At 37.2% G+C, this 24175-nt stretch overlaps 3 protein-coding genes across 3 annotated transcripts; all 3 read right to left on the bottom strand.

Moving 5' to 3' along the window:
- Positions 1–624: 624 nt before the first annotated feature.
- zgc:77375 (uncharacterized protein LOC402927 homolog) lies at positions 625–7481 on the bottom strand. The gene is made up of 8 exons (XM_056735215.1): positions 7040–7481; positions 4509–4712; positions 4015–4127; positions 3778–3871; positions 2801–2834; positions 2497–2671; positions 1978–2166; positions 625–1775 (listed from the first exon to the last, which is right to left on the bottom strand). Exons 1-8 carry the CDS (start codon positions 7133–7135, stop codon positions 1376–1378), a joined length of 1305 nt encoding a protein of 434 aa, XP_056591193.1. The 5' UTR covers positions 7136–7481; the 3' UTR covers positions 625–1375.
- A 248-nt stretch (positions 7482–7729) lies between these two features.
- Positions 7730–13846, bottom strand: isy1 (ISY1 splicing factor homolog). The gene is made up of 11 exons (XM_056735216.1): positions 13744–13846; positions 13216–13238; positions 13068–13119; positions 12217–12282; positions 12040–12082; positions 11824–11936; positions 11509–11626; positions 9791–9913; positions 8587–8702; positions 8405–8494; positions 7730–8281 (listed from the first exon to the last, which is right to left on the bottom strand). The coding sequence occupies exons 1-11, from the start codon at positions 13744–13746 to the stop codon at positions 8174–8176; spliced, it is 855 nt and encodes a 284-aa protein (XP_056591194.1). The 5' UTR covers positions 13747–13846; the 3' UTR covers positions 7730–8173.
- A 3450-nt stretch (positions 13847–17296) lies between these two features.
- On the bottom strand, positions 17297–20826 carry cnbpb (CCHC-type zinc finger, nucleic acid binding protein b). The gene is made up of 5 exons (XM_056735645.1): positions 20679–20826; positions 19375–19499; positions 19224–19289; positions 18402–18600; positions 17297–18327 (listed from the first exon to the last, which is right to left on the bottom strand). Exons 1-5 carry the CDS (start codon positions 20762–20764, stop codon positions 18210–18212), a joined length of 594 nt encoding a protein of 197 aa, XP_056591623.1. The 5' UTR covers positions 20765–20826; the 3' UTR covers positions 17297–18209.
- Between the last annotated feature and the right edge of the window lie 3349 nt (positions 20827–24175).

Here is a 24175-nt window from a genome sequence, read left to right as displayed (position 1 = left end):
TAATGATTTATGGCACAAAATTAAATCATAAAATATGGAGATAAAAGGTTTCGGAAGGACAGTGAGATGTGACCCTGTCTGTGAAAACAGTCCCATCTAGTTTTCTGCCTCGAATCATCTTACAAAATGTAAAGAAAATTGTGTAAAATATATATAACCATGATATCTTGTCAAAAGATTAAAATCAATGTTTAGGAAGGGAAGCCCACTTTAAGTATTTTTTGTGGAAGATAATAAAATTCAGTATAAATTAAAATAATGAATTCAGATTTATTATATGATATATGCAAATTTAGTATATTTGCAACAATAAACACACATTATTATTCTAATTATTGTTATGCAAGTTTAGTCTGGACTTCACATATTGTGTAAGTGTTTTGTTAGTAAATGAATTGTATATTGGTATGTTATGATATAATATATTTAACATGACTTTTTGATATCCACTTTTCCATTCAGTGTTTTGTGATTCAGTAATTATTTTTCACTTATTTGATTACCCTTAATTTTTGTTTAAATAATGTGTTAATGATCAATATTAATAATTTAGATAATATATATTTATTATCTATATAATTTATTTCCTTATTTTGTTGGACCAGATAATTCAAGGACAAACGCTTAAGTGATAGACTTTTATTAACACCCTTTGTTTTAAAACAATAGCTATAATGTTGTGTTGTCTCTCAGTGCAAATCTGTGCTGTATTGTTTCCAATAAAAAAGAGAAAAACTAACCACAATGTAACATCAGCAATGTAAAAGTAGAAAAAGGATGGAGCATGTAACGATTACTGATATAACATTGTTTAGTACTTTAAATCGATTTCTAAACATGTATACTGGCACAATACAGTTAACAGGTAATCATGTTTTAATTCGTCTGCAGTACAACATTTTTCACAAACCAATCTACAGAAAATAACAATGAAATAACTAAAACGTACAATAAGTTTAAGATTTTAGCTTTAAGATGTATAGGATGTAAACTTACTGTAATTTATAAAAAAAATTAAAGTAACAGTAATAATGTATGGAGTATTCAGCATTAAAAGGCAAGCTATGAGCCCTTAACATCCATGATTGGCAATGGTGCAATTCACATTTTACTCTTTTTTTTTTTGTCCTGTTTTCTAGCACATCTGAATATCATTCTTGTCACATGTTTAAGCAAATCTGGTCTGTCAGAGTACTGACAAACGAAAATGTTAATAGCTCATAAAAACACTGTTTGGAAACAAACCATGTAGTTAAACTAAAATCTCTTTAATTTCTTCTGTTTCCTCAGTCATGAATTGTGCGTCGAGGTTTCTCAGACAGACATGTTCTAAAATTGAAAATGTTGAGTAACGGACTGTTAATACAAACAGAAACTAAACTGCTGTCTGAAATTTCTCCATCTCAAATATAAGTTCAACGGCAGCGTCTACGTCCTCAACAATTTTCTCCGGCTCAACCAGTGCGGGGTCAAAGCGGAAGTCACGATGCCCGTGGAAGACCGTCTCTTTGATGCATTGGTTTGCATCTTTAGGTAACTCCATGTGGGGATTGTAGACTCCTGTGCAAACCAGAATCGACTTGCAGGAGGTGGCGGAGGGCGAAGCAAGCTCGCTTTCCCAACCATTGTCCATATCCACCTCCTGAGGGACAGCGGTGGGCAGCCCTGTGCCCGTCACCACCTTTGCTACCGCTTTGGTGCCCTTGCTAGCCGCTCGTTCTTCCAGGTAGCGGCTGTAGAGGTTGGCCCCGTAAATATCGGTCATCAGGTTGTCCCTATTAAAAAAAAACATGAAGTTATGAACAAAATGCAGGCAGTAATATCAAGAACAGATACATATATAGGATAGATTTGTACATATATGTAACAATGCATCACTTCCTGATCAGCAGGTGATGATGTATCCAAATTCTATATTTATGTGATGTCAGATTTAACAAACTCAATGATGCCTGTTAAAATGTGTAAGCGTCTCACCCGACGGCATAGAGAGATCTGATTGGTGTCCTCCATCCTCTTTCTGCAGCTTGTTCTCGAATGAGGTACTCTGCATAATGGTACGTCAGTTCACTGGGTTTCCCCATGAGGGCCTCGTACTTCACATCTTTGCCAGTGATCTTCTTATAGATGCTCTCCAAACACACCATAAAAGTGCCGTGACCAAATCTGACATGACAAAAAGGAAAATCATTTACAGCAACAATAAAACTCTCCATCTTTAAGTCACAAAACATGGATCATATTAGACACAAAAATCAGTCTCTAATTTGTCGCTTATTCATTTACATAAAAGAACAAAATATAAGCTATTGATTTTACATTACAAACTGTACAGACAACTAGGTGTCTATAAGGCTGGAATCGAACCGTTAAAAAAAATCATTAAGATGACCACACATGGGCCGGTTTGGGGTTTAAACTGTGTCATAATAGCATTGAGTTCATAACAGTATAATGAATCAGCATCTTAACTTTCTAGAAAAGAGTCTTGATCACCTTGGTGAATGTGCTTCGGCCATCCACATGAGATCCATGTTACAGGCTAAGAGCGGCAGATGAGAAGTGTGAGTGCTCTCATACACGTTACTTAGATTCCCATTGGTCAGAAGGATGTCTACGATGAGCTGAAGGTTTGTTTCCCATCGAATGGGTTCTCCGAACAGAACCACAGCTGAAATGACATGAGGACAAGGAATGTCAGAGCCGTTGCATTTAGACACACTGTTTAATATTCATGTTTTTAACTGTTTGATTATACTGATATTGTAAAGGTCATTCAGTTGTCCGCTGATAAACTTACCTTCAACTTTAGGGAGGTTCATCACAGGTGAAGACTGAAACAATAAGACAAATATCTGGTTTCTGTCATGTTTTGCAATTCTTGCTGAGAGCGCAATACAACTTTCGATCCTTCAGATTTCATTACAACCTAACTGATTTAAAAGAGCATGATGAATAGAGAACGTGAAGCTGACGTCTGGTTGCAGTGGCGTCGCCATCTTGGGAGGATCATACTCCACTGCTATTACTGTTTTGATACGTACCGTTACTTGTTTTGTTTGATATATGGAGAAATAGAAAGTGAATGATCCAGGGGATTTTCCTGAACGACTAATGCTATAGTTTTTAACACAGCCAGACTGACCTAGCAGTTATATTTCCTAATCAAACATGAAAAACAAAACACTGCATTGAATGCACTAGCAGCGATCCTCCCAAGATGGCAGCAGATTCAACACGGCGTGACGTAGCTTCACATTCTCTATATATTTAATTAAGCCTGATATAAGAACAAAAGTGAAATGTGAATCTTAATATTTTATCTCATTGACATTCTCCTCAAATAATATTCATTCCTAATATAAAATATATGTTTTCAACCGAATTTTAACCACAATGTTTTTGTCTGTATTCTTTGGACGGTTTGATTACACGCACACAGCAGGCCTGAAGTTAACTCACAGTCTTTTTTTTATTTATAACACAACCACTTATTTTAGATTAATATTAATATTTTATTGTATATACATTTTATTTAATTAATACTACTCAACAGTTAATGATTCTTTGTAGAGGTCTTACCGGCAGTTAAGTTTGGGAAACATTATGTTTGTTCATGTTGTTGCTGCTGAAAGCATCTATTAGACCTTAAAGCGTTCCTGCTGTTCATTTTGTGTCCTATGTGTATTTTTGTACAGTATTCTTATAAGGCGTTTAGATTTCATGAATGTCCAGATCAAATAAAACCATCAAAGGTGAACATCAAGTGATGTGTACCGGTAGTTTTGGACGTCTGTTGTGATCCACCATGTCCAGCAGGGGGAAAGATTCTCTGAGCATGTCAATACTGACCACGTTAGTAAAGCCCACACTGTCAGACTGAGTTAAGACCGATCATAAGAATTCTGTAACCTCCTCAATTCTATCAAAATACCATCACATCAATAGTAATTGATGTGATTTATTAGAGATGATAATCCGAGGAAGAAACTTGTAGTAAATGTGAAAGGATACTTTTTGGCAATGTCAAGCACAGGACCTTGTCCAGATACCAGCACGCACTTGTCATGGTATCTCTTAAACATTTTCAAAGGGCTGTGAGACATCATCACTTGGTCTTGCGTAATCTAGAGGCAAAGAAAACAGATATGATGAATATGCATGTGTATAAACACGTCGGTATAACACTTATTGTACAAGGTACATGAAACTAATACATGTAATACATGCCGAATGAATGTCATAGTTCTTAAAGAAGAAGTTCACCTTCAAAATGAAAATTCTGTCATCATTTACTCCCCCTCTTGTCACGTCAAACCTGTGTGACTTCCTTTCTTCTGCAGAACACAGAAGATATTTTGAAGAATGTTGTTAACAGCTGTGCTGTTCTGTTACCAGCATTTTTCAAAATATCTTCTTTTGTGTTTGAAATGACAAGAGGGTGAGTAAATGATGACAGATGTTTCATTTTGAAGGTGAACTCCTCCTTTAACAAGAAGAAAACTCACAGGAACACCCAGTATGTGAGACAGTTGATCTGCCTTCTTCTGCCGTAAGCAGTTGCCAGCGTTTGTGACGAAGACGACGGGTACCACAAACTGTCCATTTGAATCCACCAGCTTCTGGAAAGCTCTCTTTGCTGCTGGGATTGGCGTCTTTCCTCTGACTAAGACTCCGTCGATGTCAAACAAAAATCCAAAGCTAGGCTGGATCTGTATGTCAAGAGAGAACAACACATGAATAACTACAAGGCTATTGCATGACTATTGTGCGTTGCTGTGCAACATGAACTAAGATTCACCCATCACCTCATCAGGATCCTGAGGATTATATTAAAGCATAAATAAAATTAGAATTGAAAAAACAGTGACTGAATGAAAAGTGTCATCGCATGAATCTCTCGTTCCAAATGGGATTGACGCTGTACATAATGACGCCAGCAAAGGGATGAGAGGATTTGTAAGGCTTGACCCTCGCCGTACATTTGGGCCTTGTTTTGCTTTTATTGTCTGCGTACACTGAGCAGATAGTCAGAACTGGTCATAATCCTCAAAAGTAAACAGCTGCACTTGTCTCTTTAGGGACTTTATGTTCATGTTCTCTCTGAAAAGCCACTATGAGGTCAAAAGTTCCCTTTCCATTTTGTTAGGGAACTATATGACTTTCTGAAAAACATGGAATGTTTTTTGTCTGTAAAATGGCCAACAAGCTGCCAGCCTGTATACAACAGATCATTCACAAGAACTTAAGACCATATTCAAAAAAATTCTGACATGTGTTCTAGCGGTCCTCGGACGGTTATGTAAGTTCACTCGAGACTTTTGTTCACACTTCCTCAAGTGTGTGTCACGCACCTTCACCCGTTCACAAAGGAAACTACAAGCACAAATTTATATGAATAACCCGCAGGCGAACTTCTGATTTCTAATAACTTTTACAAGGAAACTAACAGAATTTAAATCTTTAGACTTCTTCAGAATTCTTTAATTTGATATTACTGATAACACCACATGATAAGAAGTCGTTACACGTCATTGAGCCATAATAATATAAAATATTTCTGTTCTTGACACCAGAGTAATTATAGTTTTGATTTTAGCTTTATTTAGTTTTATTAATATTTTAAATTAGCTTTTATTTTTAGAACTTTTATTTTTTATGTTTATTTTAGTTAAAGTATTATCGATTTTGGTATTTGAGTATTTGTTCATAATTATAATTTAAGTTCTTTAAACTTATTTCAGTTTATTGTTGAGGCAACATTTCAAATTTCCTTTAGTTAATTTTTCCCAATCCTTTTTAGGTAAATATTTTATTTGATTTCAAATAACAGAGACTTTATTTAAAGTTTTAATTTTAGTAAACTAAAATAACCTTGCTTGACACATTAAACTATGTTTGTGACTTGAGGCAGGCATCAAAAATACCTGAACATCTGGCCAGCAGAGAAAAATCCTTTTCTTAACCAACAAATTTCTCCCTAATTGACTTGCATGAACACAAAACCAGAGGGACTTTACTTAAAATACATAATTTTTGTATGATTGACAAAAAAAGAGACACATACAGGATTTGAACCAAATGACAGCGAATAAATTATGACAGAAACTCTAAAGAAAATGTATATGCATATCTAATGTCTAATAAATGTATAATATTTAGCATGTAAAGATGTTTGTCATCTGCCATCAATATACTTGACTTAAATAACAGATGTCTCTTTCATTATAGCTTCATCAAATCAATAAATTTTGTTGCATTATAATAACCTTGTAGTTACAGTATCACTGACATCTAAAACACATAGACTTCCTATTAAATGAGATGCTAATTGACTAAAGACAGAAATGTCAGGAATCATCTCCTGCATCAAAGACTGAAGACAGAGCAAAGACAGATGAGAATCAAGAGCACTGCAGACTGTGTCAGAATCCTAGAAAGCACATGGATCAATAAGACTACAGCTGTGTACATGGTGCACAGAGATCAAGTGGCCATTAGAGCCATGAAGACCCAACACAGGAGCCAGTATACAGCTCAGATGGTGCAATAATGTCAAAAAGAAGGCATGCAATGACAGGACGTTATCCCGTTCAATTCAACGTAAACAACAATTTAAAAAAGGAGGGGCAATAAGAAATTAATGTCAGTTTGTTTCTTCATAACCACAACTAACAGACTGACATTCCTTTCTTGGGTGCAACAACAATTTGAAACGGAAACAATATTACAAATGAGAAATAAATATTATTCACATTTCTATTTGTTTAATCACACATCATTTACATTTACATTTAGGCATTTGGCAGACGCATTTATCCAATTGCTTTATCCTATACATTTTACATAGGTATTTGCAGTCCCCTGGGATCGAACCCACAACCTTGCAATGCTCTTACCACTGAGCTACAGGAAAGCTAAATCTAGAACGTTGAAGCATTTTAATCTAGTAAACAAAAGACCCAGCGCTGTGTGCAGAAGATATCGCATGATGATACTGATGCAGCTATAGGAATGTAAACACGTCCAGTATCGTTACCTTACTGCACAGTCCGCATCGTCCAGACGCGACGCGCTCCGTACGCCGGGAACACGCGGAGCTCGCCGACCGCACGAGCGCACTCAAGGCCTTCATTTTGACGTCTCACACTGCGCGTTCCGTTTCGCTTTGCTTGCCGGTTTCGACCGCGACCGGTTCCTCCATGTAGCTTTTGTAGCTCTGCGATGTGACGACAGAGAGGAGGTGGTCCGACTCAGTCGAGAGACGCGAGTCAGGAAATAAACACCCTTCTCCGCTTGGGGCGAATGGGGAATCTGACACCCCGCGAGGGAACGGAGCAAGCCAATGACGTGATTGGCGGATGCGCTCGAGCATGTGGCGGTCCGGGAGCGCTTTTCTTTTGTCGCTTCGCTCCCGTTGAATATTATTACATAGGCAAATCAATATCAGATGTTTGTTAGATTTAAATCATTTTTACTAGAGAAATGGTGTATTTTGTGGGGGAAGGTGTTGGAATCGAGACAATTAAAGGAAACTTGGCCACTGCAGCAGATGTGGAAGTACGGGACTAGTGACATCACTGGCACATATACCTGCCGCTAGAGAATCTACTTCATCAGGATTGCTGCGTCATCTTTTATTTCTACCAACAAACAAGGGAACTGCACCTCTTTGTGAGATTGTGCAAATATGTATCATCAAGTATTTCTTAAAAAAGATAAAGGCATGTATTGTAAAAATGAGTTTACTTGTCAAAAAAGGCGAGGTCAACATAGCGTACACAATATTTACAGCATACAGTAAAGGTGTTATTACACCCAAAATCGGCAACATCTTTTGGCCCGTAACAACAACTAGATTACTTTATTATTCTGTGAAGATTGACTTTAAATTCAGCTGATCTCATGTTAACTGTACAAGTAATATGCATCAACGTGACCTTATCAAACAAAGCACTGCAGATATTTTCACCTGTTTTGTATCTGAACTCCAATCTATAACCCAAACAGCATCTTTAACACATCCAATACTCAAACTTCAAATACAGCCACATTTGATCAGATCATGTTATATCTTCTGCTCCGAAATGACATCATTCTGGCTTCATATGATATCAATACAACCCTCAAGATTGTACACACAATGATTTGGGAACCCAAGCTGTTCAGCACACTATAAACCAAGTAACGTTTTGGCCTCTTCACTTTGTGCCATCAAACTCTCACTGGCGTATTTCTGCAGGAGCTCCATTTTCTTCCGTCTCACCAAAGCGTCTTCAATCTGTGACAACCACAGAAAAAAGCGACAAAAGTAAATCACAGGATGTTCAGGTCTATTTCACTTCATTGCAGTGTATTCTGTGTACAAACACTAATAAAAACACTTTCAGATGACTCAACCCACCTCTTTTTGTGATGGAACGGGAACATGTGCAATAAATGTTTGTGCACCGTTTTCTCCCTCCATCTGCTCTCGGCTTTCATCGTCCGACTGCTGAATAGAAAACGTTGAGGAAAATGAAATAAAAATAGGTCAAAAACGTAATCGTTCAAAATAGCCTGTGACAGAGCAGAGTGGATGTTTACCTCATCGTCTTTGACAGCGTAAATATATTCCTCCTCTTCTTCAGTGTCTTTCACGACTCCACCAGCCAATCGAGCCTCTTTATCTGCTTTCCATTTCTCAACAGCCTCTGCTATAACTACAGGATCAAAAAGATATAAGCATTACATATTGTATATTACACTATAACATTTTAACATGTACGTAATCATGTGCTTCGTTATTGTTAAATAAATCCCACAAAGAAAACTGTGCTAACTAGCATGGTCCTTTTTTAGCCAGTTGTGATTTATTTCGTGTTAATGGCCTTTTGACCTACCATCGCAAACCCATATTTAGTCCATGTAGTTACCTTTATTTTGTTGGGTAAGTACACTGTACATACATACTAGGTAAGTGCAGATACTGTAAATAAAGCGCAACCTAAGGATTCAGCGATCACATGAGTTACACAGGACCAAGTCAATGAATTAAAAGTGGAATGCAGCAGTCATGTGTCGCAGTCACTGGACAGTCAGGTGCACCCTGACGCTTCATATAAGTCGCATCGAAACTCCAGCAGCACATCACGCATTCAGTTAAACAGACACAAATGAGAACCATGCCGGTAAAACACAAAATCACACAATGCCACGACTGTACCAGAGTAAAAACAAACAATGCAGAGCTTCATCCAAATAATGTGAGGACGGTTGGTCAAGAGTGTGTCAATTAAAGGAAGTCACATGGTTGCCAGTTTCATCCAAAGGCAAAAGCCAAACCAATGGTGACAAGCATCAATTATGTCCTAAATTTGACAAAATAATGGTTTATGATGCTGTTCAATTAGGAAGTCTGCTTTACTTGGGTTCAAAGTTCTTTACATAAAGCTGTCATGTAAAGAAATAAAATCTTTGCATAGGGATCAATTCTGCATCTCTGACATTTTAAATGCACAATAAAATGTCGTTCTTAAACAGTAATGCAGAACCATAGTTAAATCTGAAAGGAAAGTAAATCAGATTTGAGAGCTACAAGGAGAATTGTCATATGGCTATATTGAGTTGTACAGGCTATTTTAAGTCTTCGTTTTAAAGCCCCAAAACCCCTTATTCCAACATGATTTTTGTAAATAACAACCATCCTACATCATTTTTTGTACATTCTCTTTCATGGGCTGATGGGAATTTTTTATTTTTGTGCAATTCCTTCAAATACCCCCTAATTTGTCTAGTGCTCTTGCATCACCTTGTTTCTCATATTCCTGTTCTAAAGGTACTAAAATGCCATCATCCTCGTCTCTATAACCATAATACTCAGCATCAACGTCCTTCATCAGATCGCCTCGTGTTTTTCTGGGCAGCTGGATGGCTGCAAAGGAAAAAAAACGATTTTTTTTGGATTACAAGCAGAAACTGGGCAGCAAAAAATGTCAACATAGCATAGCATAGCATAGGGTGACCACCACCCAACAATTCAAATAATAAAGTAATACTTTCTTGTGGGACAATGTGGGACACCACTAAAAGGTAGCGTAAAACTAATATAATGACAGAATGAAAGCATTTCTATTAGGGATGCACCGATATGGACATTTTGGCCGATAGCGATAACCAATCATTCTTAAACATTGGAAGCTGATAAGCGATATATATAGTGCCTAAATATAACATTTTCTCCTGAAAATCATGTACCAAGCCTACTTTACACTAATTCAAGATTATTTAACTTTTAAACTTTTCTGGTTAAATGTTAATTTCATAGACAAATCATAGATGTTCTCCCAGAGCAACCCTGAAAGGTATTCTCAATAGCCACAAGTCTAACAGGTCTCAAGACAAGCCATTCAGACAGCAACTGGCTTCAAACAATATGTTTTTGTCACTATAATTTACACATTCGTAAATATCTACATAGTGGTCCAACAATGTTTTGCTAATAACAGTAAGGGAATGATCATGAGCAGCGTGCAACTGAAGTGATAAAGGCAGAGGAAATTATTCATAATTTATTGGCTATAATATATCAGACTAAATTGTATTATTCATAATGACCATTTATCCCCCGATCCCGATATGGCCGATAATTTATAGTGCATCCCAAAAAATTTGTTTCCCTACCCTACTTTTAAGCTCGTAAAAAAAGAATTCATTATTTTGTCTATTCCAACTACAACATAATAAAGGAATAGATTAAATGTTATATAACAAACAACAAGATTAATTGCGGTTTCAATTTAAGGTTAATTGTCTCTTTACATTTTGAGCATCGCAGACATGGAATGATCATACTAAGGTTGTAAACTTAAAAGATCTTCTCAAAAAGAGAAAAGTGAAGGAATTAAGAAGATACGAATAATGAATAGTTTCTCTTTTAAAATTTAAATAATGCATTCTATATTTGCAAATCATTTTTATTTTAAAACGCTTACCACAGCCTTTAATAAACAGTTTCAAAGCCACACAGTATACAATGTTTTAGTGAGGGATCAAAACACAATCTTCAGTTTGATTCACAGACGTAGCAGACTCTTGATGATCGAACTCACTGCTGTCTTCTCATCCACTGGATAAAAGCTAGACTTAAAATAGTTGCATTTGTATGAGCTCGTTGGACACAGGTGTGCAAATATTTGAATAACCAATGCGCCAAACAAGCATCTTGTGTGCGTTTCGGGTAAAATAACGTATTTCTTTATCTGACAACTAAAAACCAACACTGGTGAAAAACGCATGAAAAAGTGGGATATTTTTTCAATATGCGACGTGTGGGACAAAGGGTGAAAATGTGGTCGGTACAACACAAATTTGGATGGGTGGTCACCCTAGCATAGCACTAACTTCTCTGCATTACAGATCTCTTAGCATACCAACACAACTCATATAATCACAGTTCTGAATAAAACGGTTGTTATTAATAGATTATACTCATTCAGTTCTTCAATTGATATCATTTAGTGAACTTACGCTCCGTTTCAAACAGCTCTCTGACTCCTGGTAGATCTTTTGCTGCACCAAAATACTTATATCCTCTGTTTCCTGGGACCTCTTTACCCTCGTGGTCCAACATCCTGGGTCCGAATCTCTAAAAGGTTAAAAAACAAAATCACACAGTCCATGCAGGTAAGTTTCAAACAGCACTGTAATAAAGCGAAGTTGCTGCACATAACAGAACACCATATGGAAACATTGAAACTATAGTATACAACAATGATTTTAATTTACACTGAAGATGAAAAGCACAAAAACATTAGCTGATATATCAATGGAATAAGAACTTACTCTATAGTCAGGTCCTCCCAGCTCTTTAATTCTGACCTCCCAGTGACCTTTCTCTCGAAGAAGCTTGTTGATTTCATCATTCATATCACGGATCTTAAATTCACCCAAACCGGCTGAAAAATGTAAATGTTGGGTTAGGAAAGGAACACTATCTGAAGTCTGTACATTTAAAGTTTCAATTCAAATTTGGGAGTTATATCCCATACAATTTCTCACCATTTTGAATCTGGGCAACCTTCTTTGAAATCTCACTGATGATCTAAAAAAGATTGCAGTGAAATAACAGTCACTTCTGAGTGTTCATTTAAACGTATTGTCTCATACAACAATGGTACTAAACACCAAACTAAAAGTGCATCTGTCAGAACAAAAGATTTTGTTTAATTTCCGGACCTGTCGTCTCCACTTCTCTGCTTTGGGTAACTCATTGCACTCTGAAGCAAGAAATGGTCTTCTTTCCTGCAGAAATATCAATTGGACCAAAGCAAAACAATGAATATGCAAGCAGTTGATGTAAGGGGGTACTGGCATTAACCGTGATATGAAAAACCATGATTATTGTTGATATTGTGGTGATTCTACTAATATTGTAAATAATTCAGCTTTCATTTTATGAGCAACAATAGATATAACCGCTCTCTCTCTCTAATGCCTACATTCAAATTTTAAATGTGATTTGTTGGCCAAAAAAGGAGAAAACAGAAAATACACAAAAATAAAGATGAATTTGACTGATACACATATAAACAGATATTATGATAGTACCGTTAACATTAATTATTTAGGCCTGATAAAGTTCAAGTATAATGATTCCATAAATGGTTTTTAATCAACATGAAAACTATTATTCATAAGCATAACCTATATATTTTCAAATACTGTTAAAGGGATACATTTCTTTTTTCTGATGAACACAGAGAAAAATATTTGGAAGAATTCATAGAACTAAACAGATTTTGCCATCCATTGATTTCCATAGCAGTAAAAATTACTTTACATTTTTTTTGTTCTGTTGAACACAAAAGAAGACATTTTGACTACCATTGTATTTTTTCCTACTATGATATTTTGTTCTTCAGAACAAAAACATTTATACAGATTTGGAACAACTCGAAGATGAGTAAATGATAACAGAGTTCTCATTTTTGGGTGAAGTATCCCAAAAAAGTTTTTCACAGTTTTATCAGGTTTAGCATGCCACTTCACAGGACAAAGTTGATTTTTTTGCACGGAATTGTCCTCACCCTAAACTTTCCTTCTTCAAGCTGGGCTTGCCGAAACCTGGCCAAGGCCGTCCTGTAAAAACAAATCAATTGATAATAAATTGAATATGAAAAAATGTAAGCATTTTTAGACGTGTAAAAAAATTTAACAAGGAATTTAGAAACTTACATGGCCTTTTCTGCATTTCGAGCCTTAAAAACAACACCAACATTTCATTAAAATGCAAATATTTAGTGTTAATTTGTGATCACATGAAAACGCATCTGTCATTTACATCTCAATGTTAATATACATTGTTATTAAGAGTCTGAATCAGAATCACAGATATCTGCCTGAACCAACATAATAAATAAAACATAATAACTAATAATAATAAATAACATACTAACACAAAACCATATGCATTTCTGATCTCAATAACGCCTCGTTTTTTTCTTAGTGAATGTGCAACCCTTTTTTGTTTTAATCAGTTATACAACAAATACCATGGTTAAATTATGATCAATGTAGAACAATCTTGGTTAATTTGTGGTTTAACTATAGAAATCATGTTTTTTATATTTTTACAGACAGCTCTCTGATGTTGAAGTTATTTAAGTAAGTTGTGACTAATTCTTTTTCTGACGTTTTCATTTACTCTTCACCTTTATATAAGTACAACTACAATAACATAAACTGTAAGAATAATCATTTTACCATTTCTGTAGTTCAACAGTTGAATCCTGCGTGAGCACAACGGTAAGAGCGGTCGTCGCGTAAATATGACGTAGACTGCTGCAACTTCCGGCGCATCACGTTTGAACAAACAAAATGGAAAACAAAAGCGTTGACAAACCAAACAAAGATTTGATATCTTGAAACATATCCAGTTGAACCTATTTAGTTATACTTATGATGTTAACTAGTATTTTAAGCCATTTGAACTATTTCTCGAATAAGTGTGTCAAGAAAACCTAAATTGTGTCCTTGTGCCATCTATGGTGAGAGATGAAACTACACACTGTGAATAACAGAGGTCTCTCCCAACTTATAAACTTAAACTAAAGCTGTTTGCGCTTGTCAAAGCGATTTTTAGTTAAAAACTGATAAAGTATTTTCCTAAAATTGAAAGTGTGTCTGAATTAGCCTTCAGAGAGACTATTTAGAAGCTTATTGTTAGTAAACATCCTCTTAAATGCAATACATACATACTATGAATTGTTTGTTTTTCAATGAAAGAAAGTTTTTCTATAAACAGATAAACACTCTGCAAGAAAAGAAGCCACATTACTGATATAGGTTAATATGAGTTACCTTGTATTTTTCTTAAGATAATATGTACCAGATATTACCAGAAGAATTTCTGAAGGTCCCTGTGTTATCCCTCCAAAGTAAAAAACAGCTTTGATCAGACCCTATCTGTTTATTTTTGTATAATAAATAAATAATATTTTGTTACCTGACACAGATGAGTAAAAAGCATGATTACATAAGACCTGAATGACACCACGACCTAATTTTCATTTTACCCACTAACACATGTGTGACATGATCAAAACTTATCAATGTATGCATGCATGCATGCATGTTAGATGGTCCTGTGACATTCTTAACATACCTCTCTTACAAACATACTTACATAGAAGATATCAATGAAACCTAAATGTTTTAACCAAAATAAAATGATTGCAATAGCAACCAGGCTCATCACAGGATCTGTAGCCTCTGTACTTCTTATGAAGAGCTACAACTTCAATTGAGCTAAGTATATCTAAAATATCAATGTCCAAGTATCAACTAATATTTGTGCTGCAAAAAGGTGTTTTAACAGTGCATTTCTTGTATCTGTTTAAAAGTGTTTGATAAGCGCATCAAATTATAAAAAGTCTTAGACAGCATCTTTATCACACTATAAAGACTGAACATTGGAAACAACCCATTTAAAAGTTGCTGTGAAATGTGCTGATCTTTAACTCACAAGTGCATCTGTTGTCAGTAAACCTGACCGTCATAGATTTTGGCTTGGAGTGCAATTTTTCCATTTACATTTATAATAAGCACCTGCGTGTATGCAGCTTTTTATGAACAGGATTTGTTGCCGCACAAATGTGTAGAATACAAAAGATCTTTCCATAGCATGAGTGATTTAATTTAATATTTTCGAAATTGGTTCTATTGATCATATTTTTCAGTCCATCTGTGTTTTATAATTTTAACATCTATCGTCTATGTCCGATCTAGGCTCTGCTTTGGAAAGATCTGTTTTTGATCACATATTTTTGTTTTAAAAAGTTGAAGGACAGGTGACAGATGATGCAAAGAAGCATTTTCTTCAAGCAGTTGAAATATAAACTTGTCCATTTCTATTTGAATAGCAGCTTTCAGAGCTCTTATTGAAATATTTAACTGGCACATTGCTCTACATAACGTAATGTGGTCTCATTGTAGTTCATGGATTTTGTGATGGTCTGTTGTTGAACTACTAATTTTCATTGCAGAAATCCTTGTTTGAAGATGTCATGCAACGTCAGCTGTCGATTGCTCTTTTTACCAAATCTTATTTTCACAAAATTCACAATTCTTCTTAGACAATTAGACATCTTGCATGAACCATCACTGTCAAGACTGAAGTGACCAGTCATCCACTTCAACTGTATACAAATGCACTGCCTTCATTTTTCAAGTTCTCCTGACATTGACAATGTCTTGTTTATTATTGACCTTTAAAAGTACTTCCAAAGACACGGATATCTTACCGCTAAAGATAACAGCGGTCTTAAACATGCTTAGATTCCTGTGATAGTTTGAGTATGCTGTGAATCGTTCACTGACAGTCACACAGTTGTGTAGTATCAAATCCCTCTGATACTGTTTATTAAGCATTCAGCGCTTCATAAGAGATACACTGCAGTACTGAAAAGAGCTCCAGTTACTGAAGCTATGCTTAGTTCTGGAAAGTCTGTCCTTATTGATCCATGGTAACCTGATAGGATCCACACCCCCACACAACTTTGGTCTCCCATTTGGCTTCAAGAAATCTAAAAATAAAGTTTCTATGTGAGTCACATGAAAGCAGCACCAACATCTCTAGTAAATTACTGAATTTCACATATTTTTGTTAAAGAAATTAACTCTTGCAGGCCAAATGGTGCATTGAGTGTATTACTCTTCAATTAACCAATGTAGTCAACTAAAAAGGGCATCATCTATCAGGTGTCAATTTTTGTTTTTTAAGTTAAAGGGATGCTTCACCCAAAAATGAAAATTCTGTCATCATTTACTCACCTTCAAGTTGTTTCAAATCTGTTTGAATGTCTTTGTTCTGATGAACACAAAGATTTTTTGAAAAATGCTTATCACCAGACAGATCTTGTCCCCCTTTGACTCTGATAGTAGGAAAAATTACGATGGTAGATAAAGTGCCCCAAAACTGTTTATGACCTACATTCTTCAAAATATCTTTGTGTTCAACATAACAAAACAATTAGACTTAATGGGTGTTGAGATCTCTCTGGTTACAAGCACTCTTCCAAATAAATTTCTCTCTAAGATGAGCAAATGATGAAAGAATTTTCATTTTTGGGTAAAGTATCTCTCTAAACAAATTTAATATGCTTTAATGATGGAATAAAAAAAGAGTCCAATTTCAGAGTTATATACATTTGTGTGTAAACATCTTAAAAAAGGGCAGAGCTTGAAAGCTGCAAAATAATTATGATGGATCATATACTTTTTTTAGGTTGGCTATATTTACATTGGGGTGTTACAGGGAATGCGTGGAACTGAAACTGATCCATGCTTGCAAAGAATAGTCCCATGAGATCTAATTTGACACTCTTTTACAGAGAGAGCAGGACAAGAAATCACTTATTATTCTCCAGAATTCTTGTGTTAGAATTAAATTGCAGTGAATCTCATTATGCACTTCAATCTTATGGAAGTCAATGGCATAACGTTTAGCCTATATTTGCTTAGAAAATGCATAGACACCTTAACAAATCTTACGCTGAGATTGTAGCATATGAAAACTGTGATCTAAAAAAACCTTGCGTTGGTTTACACAGGATGCTTTGCTTTCCTGTAGCTCAGTTGTAAGAGAAATGCGTTAACAACGGACAGTAGTGAGTTTGATCCCAGGGGATTGCACATACTTTGAAACAAATGTATAGGATAATGCAATGTAATTCGCTTTGGATAAAAGCGTCTGAAAAATGCATAAAAGTAAATGTAAGAAACGTGGCAAAGCAGCAAAGAAACGTGAGACGTGACACCCCTTCCTCCTCCAGTTTTATTGATAGTTTAAAATTACATTTCTATGTCCTAGAACTTCAGTTGCATTCACCTTCCGACTTAAAAACTGAGTACACGCAAATGATAGTATTTTTTCCAGAGTAGTCTAAGTGATATTGTACAAAAATAACCTTTTGATTTCTGTGAAAACATTCACCTTTCTACAAACTCCAAATATGTTTTATGAACTTTTTTTCCTTTTATTGTTATTTTATTGAACGATCAAAACTCCATCGCTAACTCTTGGGATCATTAGTTAGGTATTCAACACCGTGGCTGCTACGATCCAACAGCCAGCGTTTCACCAATGATATCTTTTTTCTGAAACTGTTATTACACAACGTTTTATATTACACGTTACGGTGTTTCTCCACATAGCTGCGTACTGCTGGTTCGGCCTGGATAGACCTGACTGTAATGTGTCCTGTGCTGCTGTATCAGGTCAATCGCACATAGGCTAACTCAGTCTCGTTGATAAAACAAAAATGCAAATCATTCAGAAGCGAGTGCCTCTGCGATTTGTCTGGTTCTTATTTTTTTCAACCGTTTTTTTTCCCCGATCTCTCCAAGGCTACGTTCCACGAGTCTCTAGAGGCCTACCCGACAAATGTTCTTCCCACTCAACTCACACATCCCTGCTCACCAGTGGCATGGAAAGGGGGTTCTTTAACAAAGCATTATACATAACACCTCTACCAAACTAAACATAAACATTTTTTTTGTATTAAATGCAGAAAGTGGAAAGTTTTTCCACCCCTTTCCTCCTTTAACATGTCAAGAGCTCACTGGCCTGGGAATAGCCTCTATCTGCCAACCGTTGGCCAGTGAAGAGGATTCAGAGAAAATAATACAACCATCAATCAGAAAAAGGAGGGGCGAAGAAGGAAACGGGACTAAGCGGTGGCCTCGATGGTGCACTCTTTTGCCACGTGGCCAGATTTCCCGCAGTTGTAGCAGTTGACCTCGCTCGCCTTGCTGCACTGCACAGCAACATGACCAATCTCGCCGCACCTGCCGGGGTCAAAGGAAACCTTGTTATTTTTTACACGGGGCAATATTCCCGTGGGTTAACCCTTTAAATGTACCTGTAGCACTTGACTTTCTCACAGCCTTTCTGAATGTGTCCGAAGCCGCCGCAGGAGTAGCACTTCTGCTCGTTGGCGTGGTCACAGTCACGGGCCATGTGGCCGGCCTTGCCACAGTTGTAGCACACTTGCTCCCTCTCCTTCTTAGGTTCCTTGCAATCCCTGGAGATGTGGCCACTCCTGCCGCAGTTATAGCATGCTGAAAAACGGCAGATAAAAAAAACTTGTTATTGACATGCATATCTGTCAGCTGAATTTCTACGTTTGTTTGATTTGCAGGTTATATCGTACGTGCACGTTTCCAATGCTTTTACTAGAATCAAACTTTTTGAGCCAAATGTTCAGCTAGCAGAAGAAATCAAATAAAAACAACAACAACATTTTACCAATAATGTTAACATATATAGCTCAGATTAAAGGTCTTTGCACATACAGCCCAAAATTTTGAATGCGCTTTTTCGTATTTGCCACTTGTTTGTACGATGTCTCTGGATTGTCAAAACGCCTATGAAAATGCTTGCTAGGGACGCGAAAAACGCAGAAAATTGAGTCCATTTTTTTTTATGACAGACGATATTATCAGAAGCAGTGTGTAAATGCGATTGATAGAACTTAAGGTCGTATTTATTTTTTAGTGCGGAAATTCCAGACATAACGTGAAATGGCTTTAATTCATGTTAAAGTACAGTTACCGCTAGTGTAGTGCACATTCGCTAATATATTTATTAAGTGATTTTTTTTATAACTAGTTATTTCTGTGAATGTTTAATCACAACACATTTAGCAATCGTCAGTGAGTTCATATATCATACATGCCCTTACCATCCTCAGTCCTCTCACAATCCCTTGCAACGTGTCCTGGTTCTCCACAGCGATAGCAGAAAAGATCTACAGGTACATCAGGACACACTCGTCATTTATCAACTCGGCGATCACCAGTTCAGTTCACAGCATATAACAGAGCGGCTCTCACCTTTCCCTCTGCCACGGCCCTTGCCACGTCCACGTCCAGCATTTGGACAGTTCTTGATCCAGTGGCCTGTACGGCCGCAACCAAAACACTCGTTGCTGCTCATAGCCTCAGACTGTACCCTACGGCTGAAAAAAATGACAATGAAAAACAGCCGGCATGGCATTTGTTGAAATACACTGTCGAAGATACACAGTAGTGCCTTAAGAGTTCAAGTCATTCCTGTTTTGATACCACAAACAGTTCATATATTCAGCGAACAAACAAACCGAAAGAGAGGCGCTTGAAGAATAAAAGGTGCCTATATGGTCTGTGAGTCAAACTATACAGTAATTCGACCTGAATAGCTGGTAAAGACATTCAACAAAAACAGCTGAACCAGATGATAAAACAGTCTCAACAAAAGTCAAATGCGTGGATTTGACTAAACAGCTGGTGGACAAACAAGTCTTTCAGTGCGTAAACCAGTTTCTCAGCTATATTTACAGCTCATGTCTGAGCACCTGGCACGTTTATTCATAAAAACGTATTTACACGTGGTTACGTCCAATCCCTAGCGTGCTGCCTACCTAAACATAACTGACCAATCATAAAGAGAAAACGCATTTAACAATAAAACAATAAATAATTTAAGAAAACACACGTTGACTTTGATCCTCGATTCGATGTCTAAAAAGTGCTGTCTAAGTAGGCAGCTCATTAGGTTTTGTGACACAACCTATTCCAATGTATGAACCCATAGAGAGTTACTACAGTCTGCATGTGTCTTTAAATCTATCCGCAATACTGTAACGAGGTCATCGCTCACAGGTCACTGATCTGTATACAACAGTTACAGTAAAAAATATGATCTTGTGACATAAAAACATGATGAAGATCAGCAGCAGTCTTCAGGTCTCATAACGTTAGGTCTTGGCCTTTCAACTCACCAGGTCCATCACGCTTGGTTCCCACAGACCCGCTCTCAACATTTGGGAGACCATCCAGTCCCACGACGACATTATATCTATCCTTCAGCTACGTGCATGCGCTCAGACTTTAACTGGGTTCGTAAATTTCATACGGCGTCACCGAAACGCCGCGACTACTCGCGACTTTCCCGCTCGCAGCCTGTCGCAGTAGGCCAAAGTGCGCCGACAGAAAACATCGCTCGTGCACCTTCTGAACCAATTAAACCCCACCGATTCGTCTCAAAACCCCACCTCTGCATCTTAAAACACCGGAGACACTGTCCGACACAGTGGCGATGTCACCACAACATATGCACCGTGTTAAATGTCGTGTTTTCGTCCTTTATGGGAACTCACCTCGACGACGTGACTCCTTGCTGTTTATTTTCGGGTTCCTCCTCTCCGCGCTGCGCCACACGCGGTTTGCGCACGGCACCGCTCATGGCCGACTCCTCTGGCCCCGCCCACCGCGCTTTGCGCACGGCACGCTCATTCAACACACCACCACACATCATATCAGCATACATTCATCACTGACAGATATACACAACCATCTGTGTGACACACACCACCACCATTCAAACATGCATTAGTGTGGTTTTTATTTTCATGTCAAATTAAGTAGGCTTAGTGGTAGCATTTAAATGATATAATCCAGATATCTTTCAAACAAACAACAATTGACAATTGCTGGTCTCACTTATAGCAAACAAACAGAAAGATGGCTAAAGCAGTCACCTAAAAACGAATCTGTTGTTTATGTCCCAGTGAAATTAATAATTATAAGGACGATTTCATGAAATGGAATACTGCATGCGTGTGACAGAAATGAAACCCGTCTTACCATATTTGTAACATCAGGGGTGCGTTCAGCTCCGACAAAACGTTGTAAAACGTTTTTTAAACGGAAACGGGGGAAACAACACCCTGTTGTGACGACGCAAGAGGTGAACTATGGCAGCTGAGATGGCCATTCTTTTGTGTTCTTTTTGAAGAATTTTCGAAGCCTGAGGAAATCGGTATAAATACGTGTTGAATACTGCAAAATACATCTCTTCTGATATCTTCAATAGTTGCAATTACCGAGCTGCAGTAGACACATTTGAATGGCTTTACTTGGACCAATTGAGCGAGCTGTCGCGTTAATACCTCGTGGGTTGTATACATGTTGCTGCTGATTGGTCTGACATTCTTGACACACCCACCAAACAAGAGAAAACGTTTAGTAAACCCCTTTGCACACCGTTGCAAACCGTTTCCAGGACACATGTCGTTCAAGCCGGAAACCGTAGCAGAACGTTGCGCATTGGTTTGAGCTTGAACATGCCCAAGGTTCCAAAACAATTGTACTGACAGGTAAGCCCACCTTACTTGCGAATACATTTGGGCGTTCTTAGTCAAATCATACCATAAACTGACGTAGATTTGTGGGGGTGTGGTTACACGAGGTGTTTCAGGCAGGTCTGGGTGAGCATTCCCAAGATAGAATGCTTTTGTTCCAACACTAAACTTTTTCCAATTTTAAATGTTTAATACATGCATGGGCATCTTATAACACACCAAAGTCACATAAAAACACGTATCCACACGGAGATGGTGGTCTAGTGGGTTAAACCACTGAACTGGTAAATCAGAGGTTGCTGGTTCGATCCCAGCAGCCACCACCAGTGTGGTCCTTGAGCCAGACACTTTACTCCATGCTGCTCCAGGGGGATTGTCCCTGTAATAAGTGCACTGTAAGTCGCTTTGGATAAAAGCGTCTGCCAAATGACTAAATGTAAATGTATCCGCGCCATATGACCCCTTTATATGCCGTATGTTAGACGGCTTGGGCGGAGCATCCGTTATCTCCTCCCCTTCAACTGTTTTCATGCATCCAATCAAATCGCAGAGAAAGACGAAAGCCACGCCCACTGTTTTTATCATTAGAAATCACTCGGAACAGCAGTACAATTGAATTTATAAGGAGAAAAATAGTGGCCTTGGCTTTTTGTCATTTTTGATTTCACTGGGACTTTAAAGCCGACCAACTTAATAATTCAAATGTGTTGGTGAATCTGCCGGTAGCTCGTGTTCAGTATTTGGTCATAAATAATACATGCATATTCATGCATGAATGAGACTTTATAGTTGACCAACATTTATTTACTGATTCAATTGATAGCCTATTGTATATATCGCACACAAGTTAGTTTTAAACGCATGTCTTCACATCCGTTCATATATTTATTTTATAGTGAATCACCTGTCAATGAAAGACAGAGTAGAGAGCGAGAGAAAGAGTGATAGAGAGAGAGAGAGAGAGAGAGAGAGAGACATACTGCTGTGCTCGAGGCTTTTATAGAGGAGTCAACTTACTGATGGGACAGAATATTCCAGCATCTCCCTCAGAATCAATATTCAGAGCTGTGCTCACTGCTTACTGTTAAGGTAGTTCGTGTATTCGGTGTGTATATCATCAAATTGTCTCAATAAATAAAACATAAGAACGTTTTTCTTGTTTGTAAACAACACATATTATACAGAATGACTTCATTAACTGATGAAGAATGTTAGGCAAGGCAAGGCAAAGGCAAGTTTATTTATATAGCACATTTCATACATAAGGGCAATTCAAATTTGTCAGCCTGTCAAAAACGTTCTGTCATTACCCAGTGAAATAATATTGCCCAGCAGGTATTAGAGTCGTTTTGTTTACTCTTGTGCAGTTGTCAGATGATGCAAGCTTGAGGGAATACCTTAAATCTGTGTCCTGCACTGTGTGTTTCTCCGCCTCATCTCTATGAGAGCTGAGTGCATTTGAGATGCCCTGGGATTTACACGGTGAAGCCACTCAGCTGCAGCTCTATAGCTGCCCCAGATGTGCCATAGATGTTATCATTTTTTCGGTGGATTTACACCATAGGACTAAAATCCTGAGCAATTATACAAGTATTTGGTTTTGAATCAACAAAGAAAATGGGTGTGAAAAGAAGCGACGAAAGTGAGCATTTGATGGTCCCGTGGTGGGATATGGGAAAATAATCTATGGACTGATTTCACTGGCCTTCATGATTCAGGTGAGAATATTAAACTCGTAAACAATGATCTTTCAGGCTCACTTAAACACTTTAGTGAGACTATTTATCACAATAGATGATGTCTCAGTCATTGGATCATAAGTAAAAGGAGATGATGTGCTGTGGAGATTGTCCTCTGTATTGCATCTTTGATCTTATATGGTCATAGGTTGAATAATTGACTTTGTCAAAACTCAGATTTGTGATGTTTGCTTAATTCGTGCCATTTGACTTTGGTGGATTTGGTAATATCGTGTTGGAGTAGGATCTGTGGTAGACTATATTTTCGGTTTGTAAAATGTTTTATTTGTGGTTATTTCACGCACAGTGGCTTGAGTGTGCAATTTTGAAGAAATGTGTTTATTTGGCCAAGTGATGGCGCTGTTTATTCAGATAAATCAGGATGGTCAGTGTTTCTGTTCTAAAAAGCAATGCAACGAGCGATTAATACGACAAAAAATATTACAGGTACAGTTAAAGACCTACAGATAACAATGTCCAGGTTTTGTACACATTAGACAACATCACATTAACGTTTAGTCATTTAGCAGACGCTTTTATCCAAAGCGATTTACAGAGAGTTCAGGAGCAATAAACAGACTAAACAAACGTTTAGAAACGACACTACTAGTTTTATTAAATAGGCTTTTTAAAACGAAGAATTTATTTCATTAAGAGGTAACATATAACCCCGTTAAAAAAAATTCAAAATCATGTCTTTTATTTTGTTATCGTGTTTTATTCATGTTATCTGTATGTTTTTGAGTTATTATTACTTAATAAAAACTTATATTA

Source organism: Triplophysa dalaica, chromosome 21 (genome assembly GCF_015846415.1).
Source record: "Triplophysa dalaica isolate WHDGS20190420 chromosome 21, ASM1584641v1, whole genome shotgun sequence".
Taxonomy (NCBI): Eukaryota; Metazoa; Chordata; class Actinopteri; order Cypriniformes; family Nemacheilidae; genus Triplophysa; species Triplophysa dalaica.
This window is presented reverse-complemented; position numbering and strand designations above follow the sequence as displayed.